The sequence below is a fragment of the Salmo trutta genome, chromosome 12, assembly GCF_901001165.1.
Source record: "Salmo trutta chromosome 12, fSalTru1.1, whole genome shotgun sequence".
NCBI lineage: Eukaryota > Metazoa > Chordata > Actinopteri > Salmoniformes > Salmonidae > Salmo > Salmo trutta.
Window position 1 is genome coordinate 46,972,737 of NC_042968.1, and position 26,185 is coordinate 46,998,921.

Sequence of the window (26,185 nt, forward strand, 5' to 3'; positions counted from 1 at the left end):
CTAACCAACAATACAGTTTTAAAAATACTGATAAGAATAAGAAATAAAAGTTACAAGTAGTTAAAGAGCAGCAGACTGGAAATAAAGGACTTGGATTCAGAAATACACATAAATATAGATTTAGATATAAACAGAGGTTGTTCTAATTTATTAGTCTGGTTTCGGGTCAATTTACCTCTCCGTTTCTGGTTGGATTCTGGTTGGATTCTGGTTGGATTCTGGTTGGTTTCTGGTTGGTTCCTGGTTGCAGTTTCTGGTTGGTTTCTGGTTGGAATCTGGTTGCAGTTTCTGGTTGCAGTTTCTGGTTGCAGTTTCTGGTTGGATTCTGGTTGGTTTCTGGTTGGATTCTGGTTGGTTTCTGGTTGGATTCTGGTTGGATTCTGATTGCCGTTTCTGGTTGCAGTTTCTGGTTGGATTCTGGTTGCAGTTTCTGGTTGGATTCTGGTTGGATTCTGGTTGGATTCTGGTTGGTTTCTGGTTGAAGTTTCTGGTTGGATTCTGGTTGCAGTTTCTGGTTGCAGTTTCTGGTTGGATTCTGGTTGGATTCTGGTTGGTTTCTGGTTGAAGTTTCTGGTTGCAGTTTCTGATTGCAGTTTCTGGTTGCAGTTTCTGGTTGGATTCTGGTTGGTTTCTGGTTGGTTTCTGGTTGGATTCTGGTTGGATTCTGGTTGGTTTCTGGTTGCAGTTTCTAACGTCCATCATTGATTTCTGTTAGAAGTCCCTGTGGACGTCCATGCTAAGGATGGGCAATTTAAATGTTTTGACTGTTCAAGTACTCAGATGGGAAAACTAAAACACAAATACAAAAAGGCCTGCAATTGAAACAAATATTGGTGCATTTATCTATACATGGCAACAGCGCACAACAATGCCTAATGTACCATAACCATCACAGACAACAATGCCGAATTTACCATCACCATCACAGACAACAATACCTAATTTACCATAACCATCACAGACAACAATACTTAATTTACCATAACCATCACAGACAACAATACCTAATTTACCATCACAGACAACAATACCTAATTTACCATAACCATCACAGACAACAATACCTAATTTACCATAACCATCACAGATAACAATACCTAATTTACCACAACCATCACAGACAACAATACCTAATTTACCACAACCATCACAGACAACAATACCTAATTTACCACAACCATCACAGATAACAATGCATAATTTACCATCACAGACAACAATGCCTAATTTACCATAACCATCACAGACAACAAAACCTAATTTACCACAACCATCACAGACAACAATACCTAATTTACCATCACAGACAACAATACCTAATTTATCATCACAGACAACAATACCTAATTTACCATAACCATCACAGACAACAATACCTAATTTACCACAACCATCACAGACAACAATACCTAATTTACCATCACAGACAACAATGCCTAATTTACCATAACCATCACAGGCAACAATACCTAATTTACCATAACCATCACAGACAACAATACCCAATTTACCATAACCATCACAGATAACAATGCCTAATTTACCATCACAGATAACAAATCATCCCATAAACAGGACCAGTCAAAAGTTTGGACACACCTACTCATTCCAGGGTTTTTCCTTTATTTTTTACTATTTTCTACATTGTAGAATAATAGTGAAGACATCAAAACTATGAAATAACACATATGGAATCATGAAGTAACCAAAAAAGTATTTTATTTTTGAGATTCTTCAAAGTAGCCTTGATGACAGCTTTGCACACTCTTGGCATTCTCGCAACCAGCTTCACCTGGAATACTTTTCCAACGGTCTTGAAGGAGTTCCCACATATGCTGAGCACTTGTTGGCTGCTTTTCCTTCACTCTGCGGTCCATCTCATCCCAAACCATCTCAATTGGGTTGAGGTCGGGTGATTGTGGAGGCCAGATCATCTGATGCAGCACTCCATCACTCTCCTTCTTGGCCATATAGCCCTTAAACATCCTGGAGGTGTGTTGTGTCATTGTCCTGTTGAAAAACAAATGATGGTCCCACTAAGCGCAAACTAAGCTGCAGAATGCTGTGGTAGCCATGCTGGTTAAGTGTCCCTTGAATTAGTAGCCTAGCCTAGCCTGTTCTAAATGTTACTAGCAGTTTGCATAGTAGCCTAGCCTAGCCTAGCCTGTTCTAAATGTTACTAGCAGTTTGCATAGTAGCCTAGCCTAGCCTGTTCTAAATGTTACTAGCAGTTTGCATAGTAGCCTAGCCTAGCCTGTTCTAAATGTTACTAGCAGTTCGCATAGTAGCCTAGCCTAGCCTGTTCTAAATGTTACTAGCAGTTCGCATAGTAGCCTATGCTAGCCTGTTCTAAATGTTACTAGCAGTTCGCATAGTAGCCTAGCCTAGCATGTTCTAAATGTTACTAGCAGTTCGCATAGTAGCCTAGCCTAGCCTGTTCTAAATGTTACTAGCAGTTCGCATAGTAGCCTAGCCTAGCCTGTTCTAAATGTTACTAGCAGTTCGCATAGTAGCCTATGCTAGCCTGTTCTAAATGTTACTAGCAGTTCGCATAGTAGCCTAGCCTAGCCTGTTCTAAATGTTACTAGCAGTTCGCATAGTAGCCTAGCCTGTTCTAAATATTACTAGCAGTTCACATAGTAGCCTAGCCTGTTCTAAATGTTACTAGCAGTTTGCATAGTAGCCTAGCCTAGCCTGTTCTAAATGTTACTAGCAGTTCGCATAGTAGCCTATGCTAGCCTGTTCTAAATGTTACTAGCAGTTCGCATAGTAGCCTAGCCTAGCCTGTTCTAAATGTTACTAGCAGTTCGCATAGTAGCCTAGCCTGTTCTAAATATTACTAGCAGTTCACATAGTAGCCTAGCCTGTTCTAAATGTTACTAGCAGTTTGCATAGTAGCCTAGCCTAGCCTGTTCTAAATGTTACTAGCAGTTCGCATAGTAGCCTACTGTTAGGGTCGCGTCAATTCGAATCTGGTATCAGAACAAAAATAGTCAGCACAGAGTAACTTCTGATTTCTTTGTACTTGAATTAATGCAAACACTTGAATGGTAAATATGATGTTCGTATATACGGCCTCACTGTAACACCATGCAGGGCAAAACTAGAGAACTGAACGACACATCCTTTGTTCTTCCTTAAATACTCTGACAGAGATAGTTCCCGCTCACTGCTGGCCTGTCAGAGGGAGGATGAGCATGGTTTAAACTTACTCATCCTATTGTTGGCGTGCAGGCTGGTCCCAGCCTCGTGACGCACTTCCTGTTGCCAGGCGAAGTTGTTGTCTTTGGCAGTTGACTTATCTTGTGACTGCACAATGCACAGTTCTCTAAAACCCCTACACACCCCTGTATGTACATTTCACCTATATCCTGTTATTGCTGTTATTCTGCAAAAAGCTCTTGCAAAACCCTGTTTTAAAGCATCAGCATTCTTTCCACCTGTCCCACCATCACATGAGCCACTTCCTCAAACACACAGCAGTATGCAATTATCTGTAGTTTATACATACTTAATATTGTAGCATAGCTTCTCCGTTATTTTATATATGTTAAGCAAACAAATAGTTAGTTCAGATCTCACACTAGCCTAGCCTGTTCTAAATGTTACTAGTGTGGAACCTGTCTATGTTTAGAGGGGGGTTATAGCCTAGCCTAGCCTGTTCTAAATGTTACTAGCAGTTCGCATAATAGCCTAGCATAGCCTGTTCTAAATGTTACTAGCAGTTCGCATAGTAGCCTAGCCTAGCCTGTTCTAAATGTTACTAGCAGTTCGCATAATAGCCTAGCATAGCCTGTTCTAAATGTTACTAGCAGTTCGCATAGTAGCCTAGCCTAGCCTGTTCTAAATGTTACAAGCAGTTCGCATAGTAGCCTAGCCTAGCCTGTTCTAAATGTTACTAGCAGTTAGCATAGTAGCCTAGCCTAGCCTGTTCTAAATGTTACTAGCAGTTCGCATAGTAGCCTAGCCTAGCCTGTTCTAAATGTTACTAGCAGTTTGCATAGTAGCCTAGCCTAGCCTGTTCTAAATGTTACTAGCAGTTCGCATAGTAGCCTAGCCTAGCCTGTTCTAAATGTTACTAGCAGTTTGCATAGTAGCCTAGCCTAGCCTGTTCTAAATGTTACTAGCAGTTAGCATAGTAGCCTAGGCGGAAAAATAGATGGGACGCAATTATTCCAAAACTGCAGCTTGTTGATGGAACACATATTTCCGTACTCCAATCAACGTGTCCATTTTTTTTGTTGCTAAAACTGTCGGCATTTGGCAAGGAATGTAGCTTGTTTATCCTGTCAGTTAGATACATTTTTATAGATGTGTTTTTATAGGCATTTATTTCTGTCGGCCTAGCAGGAGCTTGTGTGGGCATTAAGAACACGTGTAGAGGGAGCGGTTTGAACGCAATTGAGTGAGTGAGACAAGGAGAAGAAAATGAATTTAGGGAGAAGAACGAATACTTGGCCTGGTTTATTTTTCCTTGTTCCCTGCAAATGCACATATACTAATGGAACACTAGAGTCAAAGCAAATTAAACAATTCCGGACAGAAATGTAACTTGCCTGGAACAGGCAGCCACAAACCACATTCCACAAAATAGTTTACCAGTCTAAAAAACCCCAAATGATCTCTGGCCTAGAGTGAGTTCTGGTGTCCGTTTGAGCACTCCATTACTCATGCTCATCCCTAGGCCGTGACACTGTCAATACAAACAATCCAATTCAGTCCTTGGATGGGCAAGGCAAGACCCCTAAGGACTGAATGTGTGACTGAATGGGTACTAACTACCGTGTTGGAAAATAATGGACATCAATCATACCGATCACTTATCCCCAGGCATTTAGCTGATATGGTTCATTATGATAAGTAGCCTCTAGGCTACTAGAGAAATGTCACATTTAAAATTAAATAAGTGAACAACAATGGAAGTGGAACAACAATGGAAGTGGAACAACAATGGAACAACTGAACAACAATGGAAGTGGAACAACAATGGAACAAATTAACAACAATGGAAGTGGAACAATAATGGAAGTGGAACAACAATGGAACAACTGAACAACAATGGAAGTGGAACAACGATGGAAGTGGAACAACAATGGAACAACTGATTGTTACAGCCATCACATTAGTAGTAGTAGTTTAAAGATAACTGGGGGAAAATCTGTGGTGCAGATGGCTGTTCTGTAGGTATTGTTCTATTTATCCTTATCGCACCAAATCAGGCAATTTATGGCACGATGGATTTTAGTCCATATCGCCCAGTTCTAAATCAATATGTAGCTTGTTAGAATGTTAATATTTCTACTCATTACATCATTGTTGTTTTTAATCATAACAGTATGGTGCTGAGCCCAGAGGGAAACAGTAATGGTATCTTTTTAATCATAACAGTACGGTGCTGAGCCCAGAGGGAAACAGTAATGGCATCTTTATAATCATAACAGTACGGTGCTGAGCCCAGAGAGAAACAGTAATGGCATCTTTTTAATCATAACAGTACGGTGCTGAGCCCAGAGGGAAACAGTAATGGCAGCTTTTTAATCATAACAGGACGGTGCTGAGCCCAGAGGGAAACAGTAATGGCATCTTTTTAATCATAACATTACGGTGCTGAGCCCAGAGGGAAACAGTAATGGTATCTTTTTAATCATAACAATACGGTGCTGAGCCCAGAGGGAAACAGTAAGGGTATCTTTTTAGTCATAACAGTATGGTGCTGAGCCCAGAAAGAAACAGTAATGGCATCTTTTTAATCATAACAGAACGGTGCTGAGCCCAGAGGGAAACAGTAATGGCATCTTTTTAATCATAACAGTACGGTGCTGAGCCCAGAGGGAAACAGTAATGGTATCTTTTTAATCATAACAGTACGGTGCTGAGCCCAGAGAGAAACAGTAATGGCATCTTTTTAATCATAACAGTACGGTGCTGAGCCCAGAGAGAAACAGTAATGGTATCTTTTTAATCATAAGAGTACGGTGCTGAGCCCAGAGAGAAACAGCAATGGTATATTTTTAATCATAACAGTTCGGTGCTGAGCCCAGAGGGAAACAGTAATGGCATCTTTGTTTGTAGGCGCTAACTCCGCCATGGGTTCGTTTTTGTTGGGATGTTGGATAAAAGATGAACATAAGATCTGTGGTAAGCTAAGCACAGGCTTAGGAGATCTTAAATGTTTTGTTCAATGAGAATTCACTTTTTGTTCATTTTTAAGCATTTATGTAATTAAAAAAAGCACATAAAGTCTTCTTAATTTATAAAGGTCGTGCAAATCAAATCAAATCACATTTTATTGGTCACATACACATGGTTAGCAGGTGTTAATGCAAGTGTAGTGAAATGCTTGTGCTTCTAGTTCCAACCATGCAGTAATATCTAACAAGTAATCTAACAATTCCACAACAACTACCTAATACACACAAGTGTAAAGGAATGAATAAGAATATGTACATAAAAATATATGGATGAGCGATGGCCGAACGGCATAGGCAAGATGCAGTAGATGGTATAGAGTACAGTATATATATACATATGAGATGAGTATTGTAGGGTATGAAAACATGATATAAAGTGACATGATATTATCTCATAGAAAAAACGTATAATATCTCATAAGCCTGTGTTAACCTCAGACCTTATTTTTGGCGTTTATCCCAAAACCCTATTTCCCAATTAACTTTCTCCATAGCAATGGCTAAACAACGAGAGGTAAGTCATTTCCGTGTTTTTTAGGACAACAAGCTGGTGAGCATCTGTGAGAGGGTAAAACAAAGCCACTCCTGGATTATCTCCAGGTTTTCCTTCCAGCCTAGTAGACCGTAGCAGCCTCCGGTGTGTCTGAACGAAACATTAAGCCTTGTTTACAGCGCTGAATCCATCCCACCGAGCGGACTAAAACCGTGATGTGATCTCTCCAATCGGGAGCCGCTGACTGACGTTGTAAGAGATAAGAAAACGGTTTAAAATCGATAACTAAAAGCAGATATACTACAAGGGTCTGAATTTAAACGAACATTGAAGATATTGAAATCATCCCGTTTCTCCGTGCTGGAAAATGGATTTCAATTGTTAGTCTGCCTGTATGAGGGTGAAGACGGAGGAGGGAGACACGGGGGCTGCAGTTTGTTGAATCCATGTTCGTCCTGGTGGATATTTTGAATCAAACATCATGTGTCTCACTCGAGGAGGTGTCTTTTTTCATTCATGTGTTATCTAAAGCATACCGCCATCAAAGCCGAACCGAGCCTGCTCTCCCGTCCACGTTGGAGGACTTTCTCCCTCGCCTAGCGAACAGCGCATTCAAGCGAGCAAAGTGGATTTTTTTTAAAGAAATGGAGTCGAAAAGATGCGGATTGTCAAGTGATAGACATTCCTGACGCATGTTTTCTTTTTCTATAACATTTCATACATCACATGAGTGGTTTTGTCTGTGTTAAACCAAACGTTGAGTGATTTTTGTGATAATTATAGGATAGCGACCGAAGACCTTCACGTATCGTTGTTTTCGTGCTGGATTGAAACCACCCCGCAGTGGACTCAAGACATTCCGCAACACATTGAGCATCGGAGTTAGCAACGGAGTTAGCAACGGAGTTAGCAACGGGGTTAGCAACGGGGTTAGCATTGGGGTTAGCATCGGGGTTAGCAACGGCTAGCTAGTCTCTGGCTTCCGACGTTACTAACAAGTCAACATTTAGGAATAAAAGTCAGGGAACAACGCTTTTTTTCTTTTTTTTGTTCACTTTAGTCCACGTTCTTGGTGTTTTTTGTGGGCTTGAGAAGAGACCATTAATTAATTGGGTCATTCCCCGTTTTTTGTTTCTGAAGCTGGGACGGAGTTTATTTTACCGGAATGAAGTCTTTGACAGAAAAGGAACATTTGACCTTGTTCTGTGGTCTGCTGCTGTGTGTCTCCGCGATCTGCCTTCAGCCCGCAAATGGAGAAAGTAAGTGGTTTTAAAAACTTTTCTAGGTAACTACTAGCTAACTTAATTGATAACGTGTGTGTGTGTATATATATATATATATCTCTTAATGCACAACTCCTCTTTGCTCCCACTTGTTCATCTTGTTGTAGAGTTAGACAACCATTGTTAGTTGAATGAAATGTAGTGAAAATGGACCTACAGGGACAACCTGGTCTCATCACATGTCGTGTTATTCTGTACGTAAAACCACTTTCTGTTTAGTATAATGTGTTACGTTTTTGTATTCATTTGTGGAAGTAACGAATTACATTTCGTATGATGTTAGAAATTTGCAGAAAGTACAATGTTAGAAATTTTTGGAAAATGTCTAAGTTACGAATTCTAATTAGTTGTGGCTAGCGTTAGCTAGGTGGCAAGCGTTGGTTGTGAGTCAGGTTAGGGGAAGGGTTAGCTTACATACTAAGAAGTTGCTAAGTAGCAAAAACGTAGTAAGTAGTTGAAAAGTTAACTAAAGTTGTCTGTGATGAGATTCGAACACACAACCTCTGGGTTGCTAGACGTTTGCATTAAACGTCCACCCCGACCCTCCGTTCATTTTTTGCCTTAAGTAGCCTTCTCTTATGTAAATAAAAACCCCATGTATTTCCAATATCTGATAAATGTATGATTATTATTAGAATAGTGAAATGATTTCAAACTCTCATCTCTACCATGAAAGCGATCATTATGTTAGGCTAAGTCTGTTTCTCTAGCTCTCTACAATGCTTTATTGGGCTTTAGATGAAATTGAAAAGTACATTAACCTCTATGGGACCGGCGGGACGAATTCGTCCCACCTACGTAACAGCCAGTTGAATCCTGTGGCGCGATTTTCAAAACGTTTGAAATGCTATTACTTCAATTTCTCAAACATATGACTATTTTACAGCTATTTAAAGACAAGACTCTCGTTAATCTAACCACACTGTCCGATTTCAAAAAGGCTTTACAACGAAAGCAAAACATTAGATTATGTCAGCAGAGTACCCAGCCAGAAATAATCAGACACCCATTTTTCAAGCTAGCATATGTCACAAAAACCCAGAAGACAGCTAAATGCAGCACAAACCTTTGATGATCTTCATCAGATGACACACCTAGGACATTATGTTATACAATACATGCATGTCTGTTCAATCAAGTTCATATTTATATCAAAAACCAGCTTTTTACATTAGCATGTGACGTTCAGAAAAAGCATACCCCCCGCAAACTTCCGGGGAATTTACTAACAATTTACTAAATTACTCACGATAAACGTTCACAAAAAGCATAACAATTATTTTAAGAATTATAGATACAGAACTCCTCTATGCACTCGATATGTCCGATTTTAAAATAGCTTTTCGGATGAAGCACATTTTGCAATATTCTAAGTACATAGCCCAGCCATCACGGGCTAGCTATTTAGACACCCACCCAGTTTAGCCTTCACCAAAATCACATTTCCTATAAGAAAAATGATCTTACCTTTCCTGTTCTTCGTCAGAATGCTCTCCCAGGACTTCTACTTCAATAACAAATGTAGGTTTGGTCCCAAATAATCCATAGTTATGTTCCATCAGCGACGTTTTGTTTGTGCGTTCTAGACACTATCAGAATGGTAAATCACGGTCGCGCGGGAATCTGCAATTAGCTAAACAGCCGAAAGAAAATACTGCACGGGGTCGAATCGGGCACGCGCCAATTGCATTGTCCTCTGATGGGCCACTTGGAAAAGGCGATAATGTGTTTCAGCCTGAGGCTGCCTCGTCATCGTTCATGTTTTTCCCAGGCTCTGAGAGCCTATTGGAGCCGTAGGAATTGTCACGTTACCGCTAAGATCCTGACTCTTCAATAAACAGAAGCAAGAACAACAACACCTTGTCAGACAGGGTACTTCCTGCATGAAACCTTCTCAGGTTTTTGCCTGCCATAGGAGTTCTGTTATACTCACAGACACCATTCAAACAGTTTTAGAAACTTTAGGGTGTTTTCTATCCATATATAATAAGTATATGCATATTCTAGTTACTGGGTAGGATTAGTAACCAGATTAAATCGGGTACGTTTTTTATCCGGCCGTGTAAATACTGCCCCTTAGCCCCAACAAGTTAAGTCTCTTCCGTTGTTTTCCTCTCTCCAGTTTGTGGTCCCAGCATCGACATCGGTAATGACATCAGTGAGTTCCGTCGCCTGGAGAACTGTACGATCGTCGAGGGTTACCTCCAGATCCTCCTAATAGGAGACAAGAACTACAACCTCAACCAGGAAGTGTTCCGATCGCTCTCCTTCCCCAAACTCACCATGATCACTGACTACCTGCTGCTGTTCAGGTTAGCGGGCCAGATACACACCTTCTACACGGCCTTCCTTGTAGCTCAGTTGGTAGAGCATGGTGTTTGCAACGCCAGGGTTGTGGGTTCGATTCCCACCGGGGCCCAGCACAGAAAAAAATAAAAAAATGTATGAAATGTATGCATTCACTACTGTAAGTCGCTCTGGATAAGAGCGTCTGCTAAATGACTAAAATGTAAAAAAATGTACAATGTTCTACACCTCAATGATTTCACTATTATTTTATACCTATCTTTTTGATTATTCCAGCTTGTTTTTCTTTGATCTCTTCTATGTTGTTGTTTTGATGTAAAGTGTGTTGCTTTTTTTTAAAAATGCACTTTAAACAAAGTTTTTATTTTTATTTAGAGTCTCGGGCCTGGACTCCCTGTCCACCCTGTTCCCTAACCTCACGGTGATCCGAGGGCGAAATCTCTTTTATAATTACGCCCTGGTGATCTTCGAGATGACTTCTCTGAAGGACATCGGCCTCTACAGCCTCCAGAACATCACTAGAGGAGCCATCCGGATCGAGAAGAACCCCGAGCTCTGCTACCTGGACTCGATTGACTGGTCTCTTATCATGGACGCTGAGTTTAATAACTTCATAGCGGGGAATAAACAGAGTAAGGAGTGCGGCGACGTGTGTCCAGGCGTCATGGAAGATAGTCGTCAATGCATCAAGACGATCTTCAATGACAACTTCAACTGTCGCTGCTGGACCTCCAACCACTGCCAGAAAGGTAGGAAAAGGCTCAGGTTTTCTATCCGTCCTCGTCCGCTGTTTGAATGAGTGTGGCTAGCTGATTTGGTTTGGTTCACAATGCACTCGATATTTTCTCAAGTGAAAAGGCTTGTTGCTTGTTTATTTCAACATCCTAAGTGGGAAGTTTTTGAGAGGAACTTGCCATGTGTTTGTTTATAAAGCTGATATTATCGGCCGACTACGAGGACCAATTTTTATAAGATTTCTGAGAAAATGCTCAAAAATGTATATTTGTCCTGAAGAGGGCGCTCTTACATGGCTGTAAACCTATCTTGCCTTGGCGTGGTAGAGCGATACTGAACACTATCGCCCAATGAAAGTAGACCAGTCCGAGAGGAGAGTGAACTAACTGCTACTGCTTCTAGGGTGAGGGCTGAGTAGACTGAAGCTTGTCAGCTCAATAAAGTGGCAGAAATGGGCACTGACCATTAGGGGTGTCAACGTTAATAAAGACATTGGGATCTTCAATTTGTAAGTCGCTCTGGATAAGAGTGTCTGCTAAATGACGTAAATGTTTAAAATTACAGGGGAAAAATCCATAAATGAAAAACGAGGTGTGTGTGTAACCGATGTGAAATGGCTAGTTAGTTAGCGGTGGTGCGCGCTAATAGCGTTTCAATCAGTGACGTCACTCGCTCTGAGACTTGAAGTAGGGTTTCCCCTTGCGTTGCAAAGGCTGCAGCTTTTGTGGCGCGATGGGTAACGATGCTTCGTGGGTGTCAGTTGTTGATGTGTGCAAGGGTCCCTGGTTCGAGCCCAGGTTGGGGCGAAGAGAGGGATGGAACCTACACTGTTACGTGTGTGTGTTTATAGACAAAATGTAATTCACAGTACTGTTATCACAAAACTAACAAGCCCCTATTGTCATAAAGTAGAAAATAAAAATCCTAATGCGGGTCGTAGGTCATCGTTGTAAATGACAGTTTGTTCTTAACTGACTTGCCTGGTTAAATAAAGGTTACATTTAAAAAATGTAAATGCAACAATGCCGAACGCCATCGTCATGGAAACATGAGTGAGACTGGGAAGTGACAGCAGCCCGTTGTGACAATACTCTGAGACGTTAAATGAGAAGGTGATGAGATGCGGATTCTCTCTGAGACGTTAAATGAGAAGGTGATGAGATGCGGACTCAGAGGTGGAACTGAGCTACAGTGACTACAAGGGCAATGATGAGAGAGGCAACGTGAGACCCAACCTGTTGTTGACAGCAGTGCGATAATGGACGTAGTGAGAAAATCACAGCGCTGATTACAGAAATGATTGCAGTTGATATTCAGCCATTGTCAATGGTTGAGGATGTCTGCTTCAGTACCCTAATGGCATATCTAAAACCAGACAACAGGATGTCATGCAGCGCAACACATCTCCTTCACGTAGGGTTGATCAGGCTGTTTATTGTGGCCTGTGTTGTCCCACTCTTCAATGACTGCGAATTTGCTGGATATTGGTGGGAACTGGAACACGCTTTTGTACACGTCGATCCAGAGAATCCTGAACATGCTCAATGGGTGACATGTCTGGAAGAAGAACTGGGATGTTTTCAGCTTCCAGGAATTGTGTACAGATCCCTGTGTCATGGGTCCGTGCATTATAATACTGAAACATGAGGGGATTGTTGCAGATGTGTGGCACGTAAATGGGCCTCAGGATCTCATCACGGTATCCCTGTGCATTAAAATTACCATCGATAAAATGCAATTGTGTTCGTTGTCTGTAGTTTATGCCTGCCCATACCAGAACCCCACCGCCACCATGGGACTTGCCCACACGACGCCAACTGCCTGCTACAGTTAAAACCAGGATTCATCCGTGAGGAGCTTCTCCAGTGGCCATTGAAGGTTCATTTGCCCACTGAAGTTGGTTATGACTAGGGATGCACGATATACCGGTGAACATATGGGAATCGGACGATTATTAGCTAAAAATGCCAACATCGGTATCGGCCAATTGTTTAGTTTAACGCCGATGTTAAAAACCGATGTCAAAGCTACCGTGCATACCTATATAACATAGGTACATGACATAATGACGCCATGTAAAATTTTGCGCTACACGTGCATCACAGCATTCCTAACCTTGCCCACAATATCTGCTGTGTGGATCAAGCAGTCAACAAGTCGAGCAGTCATTTGAAAGAGTAAGAACATTTCAGCGAAACAACTCAAAGGCGAAATCCATTAAAGCCAAGATAATGGAATTCATTGACCTTGACAATCAACCGTTCTCTGTCGTTGGTGATGTTGGCTTTCGCCGACTGGTCGAGCACCGGTACACACAACCAAGTGCGCTATTTTTCAGATGTTTCCCTACCGGAGTTACACAGTAATAGTGTCACTGCTATTAGCTTCACGACATACATACTATGGAACGCCGTTTGGGTCTTTACGTGTCAGAAAATATACAGTAGCACTGTCAAAGCTGTAGTAAAAAAAAAAGAAGCTTACTTTGTTCGACCGCAACTTCTGGGGTAGCTAGCTTTAGCTTGGTACCTAGCTAGCACCAATACAACCAGCCTGAAACAATGACCAGTTGAAACTGCTGTCATTTTCATTATTCTTAGCAATGATTTAGGAATCCTTGTAAGTATTCTTGATCGCCCATTGAAATTGAACTTCAGTTCATGAAAATAAATGGCCAGCTACTTAACCCTGTTGCCCATAGCTAACATTTATAAGCAGCCAGCTAGCTTCATCTGGCTAGTGAGGCTCGACCGGGTTATGTGTTGTGAAGCTAACCACAATAAGGATTAGGCTCAATAGTAGAATTTGCGGTTTGCCTTCAAAATAAAAGTATGACATTGAGAGTGATGCAAATAGTAGAATTATGCCATACTTTTATTTTGAAGGCTAACCGCAAAGTCCACTGTTGTGGCTAATCCTTATTGTGTCTAGCTTCACATAGATGGGTCTGACTATTTACATTTAAGTCATTTAGCAGACGCTCTTATCCAGAGCGACTTACAAATTGGTACCATTAATCAAATAAGAACTGTCTTATAAATTAGGGTTATTTTAGATGATGACACCTAGCTATATAGCTAGCTAACTATAGCTACTGAAACGGATGGCGAGTTATTTGACACGTCAAATTGAGTTATTTGACGTGTATCTTTTGACACACAAAGACCCAAACAGCGTTCCATAGAAATCCTAGTTGAGAATGAAATGACGACTGAACAAATGAACACCGAAACAGCACAGCAAGTAAGTGAAAGAAATAGGTTTTGATTGCATTTACGTATGTTGCCATTACCAGAAAAACTAATAAAATAACCTTTTGGAGTGTGTGTCGGTGTAACCTTTTATTTAACTAGGGTAGTCAGTTAAGAACTAATTCGTATTTACAATGACGGCCCGGACGACGCTGGGCGCCGCCCTATGGGACTCCCAATCACGGCCGGATGTGATACAGCCTGGATTCGAACCAGGGACTGTAGTGACATCTCTTGCACTGAGATGCAGTGCCTTAGACTGCTGTGTGTGTGTGTGTGTTAACTATTTAACTGTACTAGAATGCTTAAAAGGCCACAATTAAAAAAAAAATGTATATCGGGTATCGGTATGTTTAAAGAAAAATATATATATATATATATATATTTTTTTGAAAGGAAAATATCGGGTATTGGCCAAAAATGTCATATGTGTGCATCACTAGTTACGACGCCAAACTGCAGTCGGGTTAAGATCCTGGTGAGGACGACGAGCACGCAGATGAGCTTCCCTGAGACAGATTGTGCAGAAGTTTTATTTGGTTGTGCAAACCCAGAGTTTCATCAGCTGTCTGGGTGGCTGGTCTCAGACGATCCTGCAGGTGAATTAGTCTAATGTGGTGGTCCTGGGCTGACATGGTCACACGTGGTCTGCGGTTGTGAGGCCAGTTGGACGTACTGCCTTTATGGTAGAGAAATGACCATTCAATTCTCTGACAACAGCTCTGGTGGACATTCCTGCAGTCAGCATGCCAATTGCACGTTCCCTCAACTTGAGACATTTGTGGCATTGTGTTGTGTGACGAAACTGCAGATTTTAGAATGGCCTTTTATTTTTCCCAGCACAAGGTGCACCTGTGTAATGATCATGCTGTTTAGTCAGCTTCTTGATATGCCACACCTGTCAGTTGGATGAATTATCTTGGCAAAGGAGAAATGCTCACTAACAGGGATGTAAACAAATTTGTGCACAACATTTTCAGAGAAGTAATCTTTTTGTGTGTATGGAACATTTCTGGGATCTTTTTATTTTAGCTCATGAAACATGGGACCAACACTTTACATGTTGCGTTTTTTAAATATTTTTGTTTAGTTAACACTAGTAACATGGGAGCTGTCTCAATATGGCCGTATAAATCAAAAGGTGCCAATGATTTAATCTCTGAAGCGGTAAGGCCAGGCCATTCCCATGTAGAAGGTGATGTGAGAGCTTTGGAGTTAGTAACCAATCTCAGGCCCCATGGAACAGTGTCCAGCGTACCTAATGACACCACGGGTATAAAGTACAATATATCACCTTAATCAGTTACAGGCACCAAAGTAGTAGTGGAGACGAGCCTCTTTTTCCCCTTCTGTCTGTCTCTCTCACAGCACTACTGGTAGGCTATATTACTCTACGTCTTCCAGTCACCCGCTCTGTTCTGCCACTGTCCCGTCGCAGTCGCCCGCTCTGTTCTGCCACTGTCCTGTCGCAGTCAAATTGTCCTAACAATTTACCACAATGTCCTGACAAGGTAGGAAAACAATTTTAACTAGTCACCTCTCAACTCCATCCCGGCATCCACTAAACAAACCACAGCCTGCCTGACAGGGTGTCTGTCCTCCAGCTCACTGCAATCTGTCATGAGCCTAAAGGTACCCTCAGATTAGGTTCTACTACTCCTAGCAGGCCAAACCAGCGTCTGCTTGTACCCCCAGACTAGGTTCTACTACTCCTAGCAGGCCAAACCAGCATCTGCTTGTACCCTCAGACTAGGTTCTACTACTCCTAGCAGGCCAAACCAGCATCTGCTTGTACCCTCAGACTAGGTTCTACTTCCCCTAGCAGGCCAAACCAGCGTCTGCTTGTACCCCCAGACTAGGTTCTACTACTCCTAGCAGGCCAAACCAGCGTCTGCTTGTACCCCCAGACTAGGTTCTACTACTCCTAGCAGGCCAAACCAGCGTCTGCTTGTACCCTCAGGCTAGGTTCTACTACTCCTAGCAGGCCAAACCAGCGTCTGTTTGTACCCTCAGGCTAGGTTCTACTACTCCTAGCAGGCCAAACCAGCGTCTGCTCCTAACAGGAGCCTAAAGGGACCCTCAGACTAGGTTCTACTACTCCTAGCAGGCCAAACCAGCATCTGCTTGTACCCCCAGACTAGGTTCTACTTCCCCTAGCAGGCCAAACCAGCGTCTGCTTGTTCCCCCAGACTAGGTTCTACTTCCCCTAGCAGGCCAAACCAGCATCTGCTTGTACCCTCAGACTAGGTTCTACTACTCCTAGCAGGCCAAACCAGCGTCTGCTTGTACCCCCAGACTAGGTTCTACTTCCCCTAGCAGGCCAAACCAGCGTCTGCTTGTACCCTCAGACTAGGTTCTGCTACTCCTAGCAGGCCAAACCAGCGTCTGCTTGTACCCTCAGACTAGGGTCTACTTCCCCTAGCAGGCCAAACCAGCGTCTGCTCCTAACAGGAGCCTAAAGGGACCCTCAGACTAGGTTCTACTACTCCTAGCAGGCCAAACCAGCGTCTGCTTGTCTGCTCCCTTAAAAGAGCTTGGCCTGAAAAAACAGAAAGTGGCAATATTACGGTTTGTCCCTCTTGAGACGCTGTAACAACAACACAGCCAGTAACACTGCCTCACATTGAAAGTCAATAAAAAAAAAAGTATATTATTTTTATCCTCGTACTACAGTATGACCCAGTCATTCAAACCTCTATATTTATGTGCCAAAGGGTGGAGCTTCGCTACGTCTACATTTACACTAGAATAACATTTTATAGTCTCGCAAATTTTCCATCTAACTAAGTTGTTTCTCGTTAAATGACAAACACTTAATTGAAGAATCCCGGCCATAGTTCCCACTCCTACTAGACTCGCTGTAGTGTCGTGAGGAGCAAAGCTTCCTCTCTGTGGACACAGTAACTAATGAAGTGATCCCATCCACTTGACACCTCGGCGCCACTGCGGGGAGCAAACATCTAGTTAAAACGGAGAGAGGGAGGAGACGGGATTGTGCGGGGGGCTGAGAGACGGGATTGTGCGGGAGGAGACGGGATTGTGCGGGGGGCTGAGAGACGGGATTGTGCGGGAGGAGACGGGATTGTGCGGGGGGCTGAGAGACGGGATTGTGCGGGAGGAGACGGGATTGTGCGGGGGGGCTGAGAGGTGGGATTGTGCGGGGGGGCTGAGAGGCGGGATTGTGCGGGGGGGCTGAAAGGCGGGATTGTGCGGGGGGGCTGAGAGGCGGGATTGTGCGGTGGGGGGGCTGGGAGGCGGGATTGTGCGGTGGGGGGGCTGGGAGGCGGGATTGTGCGGGGGGGCTGAGAGGCGGGATTGTGCCGGGGGGGCTGAGAGGCAAGATTGTGCGGGGGGGGGGGGGCTGAGAGGCAAGATTGTGCGGGGGGGGGGGGGGGGCTGAGAGGCGGGATTGCGGGGGGGGGGGCTGAGAGACACGGGGTTGTGCGGGGGGGCTGAGAGACACGGGGTTGTGCGGGGGCTGAGACTCCTGTTTTTAACTACCAGTTATTGAGCTCCATGATCATGTCTGATCAATTGAATTGACCTCAGGTGGACTCCAATCAAGTTGTAGAAACATCTCAAGGATGATCAATGGAAACAGGATTCACCTAAGCTCAATTTAGTCTCATAGCAAAGGGTCTGAATAGTTATGTAAATATGATATTTCAGTTTTTTTTTACGCTCTACACACACACACACACACACACACACTAATGTGCTCCTGACTGGCTGCTGCAGAGTCCAGCCCTCTCTGTGACCTCTCAGCATTACGCTGCTTCACACACACTAGTGTCGTCACCATACCAGTATTTTGACTTGTCAGTTTATCACAGTACTCGATATCATCACGAATGGCCCTTGATCCAGTCAGATTCCTCTACTGTTCTCTTCAGTCGTTGGGCCTCGTTCAACATCATTGCATTTTTCCTCTCTTTTTTAAAAGTATTTTTTAACCAATTATAAAGTCTTAGAATCAACGTGACTTTGGTAAAAACAATCTGACTACAAAACAACATTGACCATTCCAATAAATGATTACAATCTCTATTTATAAACTGGGTAAATCAAGATGTTGCTTAGGCCTGTTGACAGTACAGGTGGATGCGTAGTCATTAGGAGGGGGGGTGGACGCGTAGTCATTAGGAGGGGGGGTGGACGCGTAGTCATTAGGAGGGGGGGTGGACGCGTAGTCATTAGGAGGGGGGGTGGACGCGTAGTCATTAGGAGGGGGGGTGGACGCGTAGCCATTAGGAGGGGGGGTGGACGCGTAGCCATTAGGAGGGGGGGTGGACGCGTAGCCATTAGGAGGGGGGGGTGGACGCGTAGCCATTAGGAGGGGGGGTGGACGCGTAGCCATTAGGAGGGGGGGTGGACGCGTAGCCATTAGGAGGGGGGGTGGACGCGTAGCCATTTGGAGGGGGGGTGGACGCGTAGCCATTTGGAGGGGGGGGGACGCGTAGCCATTTGGAGGGGGGGTGGACGCGTAGCCATTTGGAGGGGGGTGGACGCGTAGCCATTTGGAGGGGGGGGTGGACGCGTAGCCATTTGGAGGGGGGGTGGACGCGTAGCCATTTGGAGGGGGTGGACGCGTAGCCATTTGGAGGGGGGGGGGGTGGATGCGTAGCCATTATGGGGGGTGAATGCGTAGTCATTTGGAGGGGGGTGGTGGACGCGTAGCCATTTGGAGGGGGGGTGGTGGACGCGTAGCCATTTGGAGGGGGGGTGGTGGACGCGTAGCCATTTGGAGGGGGGGGTGGACGCGTAGTCATTAGGAGGGGGGTTGGACGCGTAGTCATTAGGAGGGGGGGTTGGCCGCGTAGTCATTAGGAGGGGGGGTTGGCCGCGTAGTCATTAGGAGGGGGGGTGGATGCGTAGCCATTATGGGGGGTGAATGCGTAGTCATTAGGAGGGGGGAAATGCGTAGCCATTAGGAGGGGGGGGTTGGACGCGTAGTCATTTGGAGGGGGGGTTTGGACGCGTAGTCATTAGGAGGGGGGTGGATGCGTAGTCATTAGGAGGGGGGTGAATGCCTAGTCATTAGGGGGGTGAATGCGTAGTCATTTGGAGGGGGGATTGGAAGTGAAGTCATTTGGAGGGGGGGGGTTGGACGCGAAGTCATTTGGAGGGGGGGTTGGACGCGTAGTCATTTGGAGGGGGGGTTGGACGCGTAGTCATTTGGAGGGGGGTTGGACGCGTAGTCATTAGGAGGGGGGGTGGACGCGTAGTCATTAGGAGGGGGGTGAATGCCTAGTCAGCAGGGGGGATGAATGCGTAGTCATTAGGAGGGGGGGTTGGAATCGTAGTCATTAGGAGGGGTGGACGCGTAGTCATTAGGAGGGGAGGGAGTGAATGCGTAGTCGTTCGGGGGTGAATGTGTAGTCATTGGTGGGGTGTGAATGCATATTCATTAGGGGGGAGGGGGTGGATGCGTAGTCATTAGGGGGGAGGGGGTGGATGCGTATTCATTAGGAGGGGGGATGAATGCGTTTTCATTAGGAGGGGGGGTGAATGCGTAGTCATTAGGAGGGGGGGTGGATGCGTAGTCATTAGGAGGGGGGGTGGACGCGTAGTCATTAGGAGGGGGGGTGGACGCGTAGTCATTAGGAGGGGGGGTTGGCCGCGTAGTCATTAGGAGGGGGGGTGGACGCGTAGCCATTATGGGGGGTGAATGCGTAGTCATTAGGAGGGGGGAAATGCGTAGCCATTAGGAGGGGGGGTTGGACGCGTAGTCATTTGGAGGGGGGGTTTGGACGCGTAGTCATTAGGAGGGGGGTGGATGCGTAGTCATTAGGAGGGGGGTGAATGCCTAGTCATTAGGGGGGGTGAATGCGTAGTCATTTGGAGGGGGGATTGGAAGTGAAGTCATTTGGAGGGGGGGGGTTGGACGCGAAGTCATTTGGAGGGGGGGTTGGACGCGTAGTCATTTGGAGGGGGGGTTGGACGCGTAGTCATTTGGAGGGGGGTTGGACGCGTAGTCATTAGGAGGGGGGGTGAACGCGTAGTCATTAGGAGGGGGGTGAATGCCTAGTCAGCAGGGGGGATGAATGCGTAGTCATTAGGAGGGGGGGTTGGAATCGTAGTCATTAGGAGGGGTGGACGCGTAGTCATTAGGAGGGGAGGGAGTGAATGCGTAGTCGTTCGGGGGTGAATGTGTAGTCATTGGTGGGGTGTGAATGCATATTCATTAGGGGGGAGGGGGTGGATGCGTAGTCATTAGGGGGGAGGGGGTGGATGCGTATTCATTAGGAGGGGGGATGAATGCGTTTTCATTAGGAGGGGGGTGAATGCGTAGTCATTAGGAGGGGGGGTGGATGCGTAGTCATTAGGAGGGGGGGGTGGACGCGTAGTCATTAGGAGGGGGGGTGGACGCGTAGTCATTAGGAGGGGGGGGTGGACGCGTAGTCATTAGGAGGGGGGGTGGACGCGGAGCCATTAGGAGGGGGGGGTGGACGCGGAGCCATTAGGAGGGGGGGGTTGGACGCGTAGCCATTAGGAGGGGGGGGTGGACGCGTAGCCATTTGGAGGGGGGGGTGGTGGACGCGTAGCCATTTGGAGGGGGGTTGGTGGACGCGTAGCCATTTGGAGGGGGGTTGGTGGACGCGTAGCCATTTGGAGGGGGGGTGGTGGACGCGTAGCCATTTGGAGGGGGGGTGGACGCGTAGTCATTAGGAGGGGGGGGTGGACGCGTAGTCATTAGGAGGGGGGGTGGACGCGTAGCCATTAGGAGGGGGGGTGGACGCGTAGCCATTAGGAGGGGGGGTGGACGCGTAGCCATTTGGAGGGGGGGGTGGTGGACGCGTAGCCATTTGGTGGGGGGGTGGTGGACGCGTAGCCATTAGGAGGGGGGGGGTGGACGCGTAGCCATTTGGAGAGGGGGGGGGTGGACGCGTAGCCATTTGGAGGGGGGGTGGTGGACGCGTAGCCATTTGGAGGGGGGGTGGTGGACGCGTAGCCATTTGGGGGGGGTGGACGCGTAGTCATTTGGAGGGGGGGTTGGACGCGTAGTCATTAGGAGGGGGGTGAATGCCTAGTCATTAGGGGGGTGAATGCCTAGTCAGGAGGGGGGATGAATGCGTAGTCATTAGGATGGGGGGTTGGATGCGTAGTCATTAGGAGGGGGGTGGACGCGTAGTCATTAGGAGGGGAGGGGTGGTGAATGCGTAGTCAGGAGGGGGGTTGGACGCGTAGTCATTAGGAGGGGGTGGACGCGTAGTCATTTGGAGGGGGGGTGGACGCGTAGTCATTTGGAGGGGGGTGGATGCGTAGTCATTCGGGGGTGAATGTGTAGTCATTGGTGGGGTGTGAATGCATATTCATTAGGGGGGAGGGGGTGGATGCGTAGTCATTAGGGGGGGAGGGGGTGGATGCGTATTCATTAGGAGGGGGGATGAATGCGTTTTCATTAGGAGGGGGGGTGAATACGTAGTCATTAGGAGGGGGGGGGTGTGTGAATGCGTAGTCGTCTGGGGGGAAATCTGACTCTGGGGCTGGGGGGGGAATCTGACTCTGGGGGGGAATCTGACTCTGGGGGCTGGGGGGGAATCTGACTCTGGGGGCTGGGGGGGAATCTGACTCTGGGAGCTGGGGGGGAATCTGACTCGGGTGGAATCTGACTCTGGGGGGGAATCTGACTCTGGGGGGGAATCTGACTCTGGGGGGAATCTGACTCTGGGGGGAATCTGACTCTTGGGGCAGGGGGGGAATCTGACTCTGGGGGCTGGGGGGGAATCTGACTCTGGGGGCTGGGGGGGGAAATCTGATTCTGGGGGCTGGGTGGGGGAAATCTGACTGGGGGCTGGGGGGGAATCTGACTCTGGGGGCTGGGGGGGAATCTAGTGTAAACCAGATGGAGGTGGGGGTGAGGGAGATAAAGGACTTTGTTTTGTGAACAGTTGAACATTTCTACATGCAGTGTTGCATTATTCCAGTGTGTTAACTTGTGTGCAGCATGAGAGGGGAGCTAATGCAGGCCAGACAGCTGTAGCAGTGAATTAGGAAGTGGAGGAGCCTCATCCTACTATTAAAGGGCTGGCTGGTTAGGGATGGGCACGGTTATTACAGTAGTCAAATATCCAAACCAACGTTGCTATTCAAATACTTGGCAAGAGTAAACATTTTTTTTAAAGAAAAAAAATCTTGTGCTTATTTTAACAATGAAAAGGCTTTGTCTAAATGAAATGATGTATGTAACATTGCTACACAAGGATATACCGACAGCAAACTTTTGAATGTAGTTTTTCTGTTGTGAACCCATAAATACATACCGTAGTTGCTCTGCTGTGAACCCATAAATACATACTGTAGTAGCCTACATGGGATTCAGATGTAGTTTCTCTGCTGTGAACCCATAAATACATACCAGGCTACTATGGACGTTTTGTTCTTATTGATGGACCAATCGGTAGCTTCTCTCTCTCTCCCTCACTCCCGTCTAAAACTCTCAGGCCCCTGCGAATCGCTGCAAGCAAGCGACACCCAAGTCTCACAGGCTACATAGCAAGCCAGTTCCTAAGTTTAAACACAAGTTTTATTTTGTTTACATGTACTTCGACTACCCGGATATCTGAAAAGATTTCATGATGTTATTCGAATAGTGAAATGATTTCAAATGCCCATCCCGCTGATACAGACTGGATCCTCTAAAGAAGTACTGAACCGCTTTTTTATAATCAAATTATGGACGTTTTTGTATACCGTGCAACACACACGCTTACACACACTCGCACGCTTACACACACACACACACACACACACTCTGACCTCTCTATGCCGCTACGCTGCCTGACCTCTCTATGCCGCTACGCTGCCTGACCTCTCTATGCCGCTACGCTGCCTGACCTCTCTATGCCGCTACGCTGCCTGACCTCTCTATGCCGCTACGCTGCCTGACCTCTCTATGCCGCTACGCTGCCTGACCTCTCTCTCTATGCCGCTACGCTGCCTGACCTCTCTCTCTATGCCGCTACGCTGCCTGACCTCTCTCTCTATGCCGCTACGCTGCCTGACCTCTCTCTCTATGCCGCTACGCTGCCTGACCTCGCTCTCTATGCCGCTACGCTGCCTGACCTCGCTCTCTATGCCGCTACGCTGCCTGACCTCGCTCTCTATGCCGCTACGCTGCCTGACCTCGCTCTCTATGCCGCTACGCTGCCTGACCTCGCTCTCTATGCCGCTACGCTGCCTGACCTCTCTCTCTATGCCGCTACGCTGCCTGACCTCTCTCTCTATGCCGCTACGCTGCCTCACCTCTCTCTCTATGCCGCTACGCTGCCTCACCTCTCTCTCTATGCCGCTACGCTGCCTCACCTCTCTCTCTATGCCGCTACGCTGCCTCATCTCTCTCTCTATGCCGCTACGCTGCCTCACCTCTCTATGCCTCTACGCTGCCTCACCTCTCTCTCTATGCCTCTACGCTGCCTCACCTCTCTCTCTATGCCTCTACGCTGCCTCACCTCTCTCTCTATGCCGCTACGCTGCCTCACCTCTCTCCCATCCAACCACTTGTAGCTCTTCCTTAATCTGCTGTTTACGTTTCACATGCCAAAAAACACTGCCCTGATGTCACCACAGTCTGTCTGTGCTCGTCTAGCTTGGCCTCATCGTATTATTTCTGGCGTGTGATGTCTGGACAGTGTTTTGTCTGTTGGATATAGAACTGCCGGGAACCATCTGAAATATTCACAATATCTCCTCTCTGAGAGCAGGAGGTCACAGTCAGATACAGCTCCTTCAGAAGGTATTCACAATATCTCCTCTCTGAGAGAGAGCAGGAGGTCACAGTCAGATACAGTACCTTCAGAAGGTATTCATACCCCTTTTGACTTATTCAAAATGGATTTAAAAAAAATTGTTCACCTGTTTTCACACGACAGTGAAAACATGTTTTTAGAAATAGTTGCAAATGTATTGAAAAACGAAAAAGAATACAGAAATATCTAAATTAGTTTAAGTATTCACACCCATGTTCGAATCACCTTTGGCAGCAATTACAGTTGAGTCTTTTTGGGAAAGTCTCTAAGAGGGTAAGTAGAGGAAGTGGATGGCTGGCTAGGGTAGGGGAGACGGCGGGCTGGGGTAGGGGAGACGGCGGGCTGGGGTAGGGGAGACGGCGGGCTGGGGTAGGGGAGACGGCGGGCCGGGGTAGGGGAGACGGCCGGGGTAGGGGGGACGGCCGGCTGGCTGGCTGGGGTAAGGGGGACGGCCGGCTCGCTGGCTGGGGTAGGGGAGACGTTGGCGGTTCATGTGCAAAAGTATATGATTACTGTGAGAGTAGTTTCTAAATGTACAAAAGTGTTATGTCTCTGTCCCTCTCTCACTCTCTCTCGCTCTCACTCTCTCTCGCCCTCTCCATGTATTTTGTAGCAAGCAGCCATATTGGGTCAGTCCGCAAGGGACCTGTTTTTTAATATATTAAGTTTGTATTTTTATCCCGTGTTAACAGTTAGCTAGTAAATAAATAATTAAACCAATTTGTGTAGTACTGAATCAGAAGTACGGTTTAGGTTATTACAGATGCAAGAGGTTACGAATGTTAAGAATGATTATGATACGAGGTTTTGATTAATAAGTTGACTGCTTATGGATGTGATAGGTGAAGACCTTTTTAGAGTTTAATTTGGGAGATGGTAACTCTTTAAAACTGCTCTCGTGGTGCCCCAAATCCTAATGAGTTAATTGTTACATTATTAATTTCATTGGGTAACAATTAAATAGTTGGTTGATTAGATAAATAAGTCTTCAGATTAATGAAAGTAAAGTCACAACTTTGACTTTGTTTTGTTTGTCAATTAGGATGTGAAGGGTGAATACGTGGTCAGTTCTATGGCAATTTGGTAAAAAGTCAATTTGACATTTGCTCAGGGCTTTGTTTTCACTGAGGAATTGTAGGCGTCTGCTGTTAATGATAAGGATTTTCCAGAGGATGCTGTTGATGCATATCCCACGGTAGTTATTGGTGTAAAATTTTTCCTACTTTTGTTGATTTGGGTGATCAGTCTTTTGGTTCCAAATACTGGGGGAAGATTCCCGAGCTGGGGATGTTAGAGTATATAGGTATAGCCAATTGGAATTTGTGGTCTGTATAATTTAATTTAGGATACCACTGGCTTTTGACACGTGCATAGTGGAGTCTTTTTGTTTAGGCATGTAGCTATCTAGCTAAACAATGAACCATAATCCCAACTCATAATGCCATGCATGCACCATGCATGAATCTACAGGTAGCGTAAGCTAACCAACTAAGTTCAATGCTAGCTAATGGTAAGCTAAAACTAGCAATGCAAATGGGGTTCTGAGATATGAATAATATTACTACACAAGGTCATAGACGTAATGTTAGTTAGCGAGCCAGCCAGCGAATGTTAGCTAGCTAAACAGTAAGCTTTAACTTGCAATGAAAATAACTTTCTGACCAAATTTAGAAACATAATATCTGAAAAATGTTGCTAGACCCTTAACCGTATACATGGATGAACGCTTCTCCCTCTGTCATGGTTGCCCTTAGTATGAAGATGTAATCCTGAGACAGGTGTTTTATACAACAGCCTCCTGTGTTCTCTTTCGACTCTCTCCTGTATTTGGGAATCATCACTCTGCTTCCACTGGGCATTCCACTGATTTCAAAACTTGGTCAACTTCTTCTTCCGTGAACACTTGATCGCTGTTTCATCTGATAGAAGTGATCGGGGGAAGAATCTACAATGTCTGGTTCAGTGAGAAATGTTTTTACCTAAAATAAGTGATTTCCACATCGTCTGATTTCATTTTCAGTGTCCGCATGGTACGATCGTCCTCCAGAAAGTAGTCCGGCGCAACTGTTTTTCCCCCACTGACCTTTGTTGATAACGCTGTTAACTTCAAGGCAGCAATGCAACACTTTTTCAGTCCTTCATGATATCTTAAAAGAAGAAGCAGCTGGTATTAGAA

At 45.7% G+C, this 26,185-nt stretch overlaps 1 protein-coding gene across 2 annotated transcripts in view; it reads left to right on the plus strand.

The window, feature by feature from the left end:
* The first annotated feature begins 6,696 nt into the window (after nt 1-6,696).
* LOC115203659 (insulin-like growth factor 1 receptor) overlaps nt 6,697-26,185 on the plus strand; it is an 81,800-nt gene continuing 62,311 nt past the window's right edge. For both annotated transcript variants that reach the window (XM_029768564.1, XM_029768565.1), the window contains exons 1-3: nt 6,697-7,943; nt 10,090-10,279; nt 10,650-11,023. In XM_029768564.1, the coding sequence (XP_029624424.1) occupies nt 7,850-7,943; nt 10,090-10,279; nt 10,650-11,023 (658 nt within the window). In that variant the 5' untranslated portion in view covers nt 6,697-7,849. The remainder of the gene's footprint in view (nt 7,944-10,089; nt 10,280-10,649; nt 11,024-26,185) is intronic.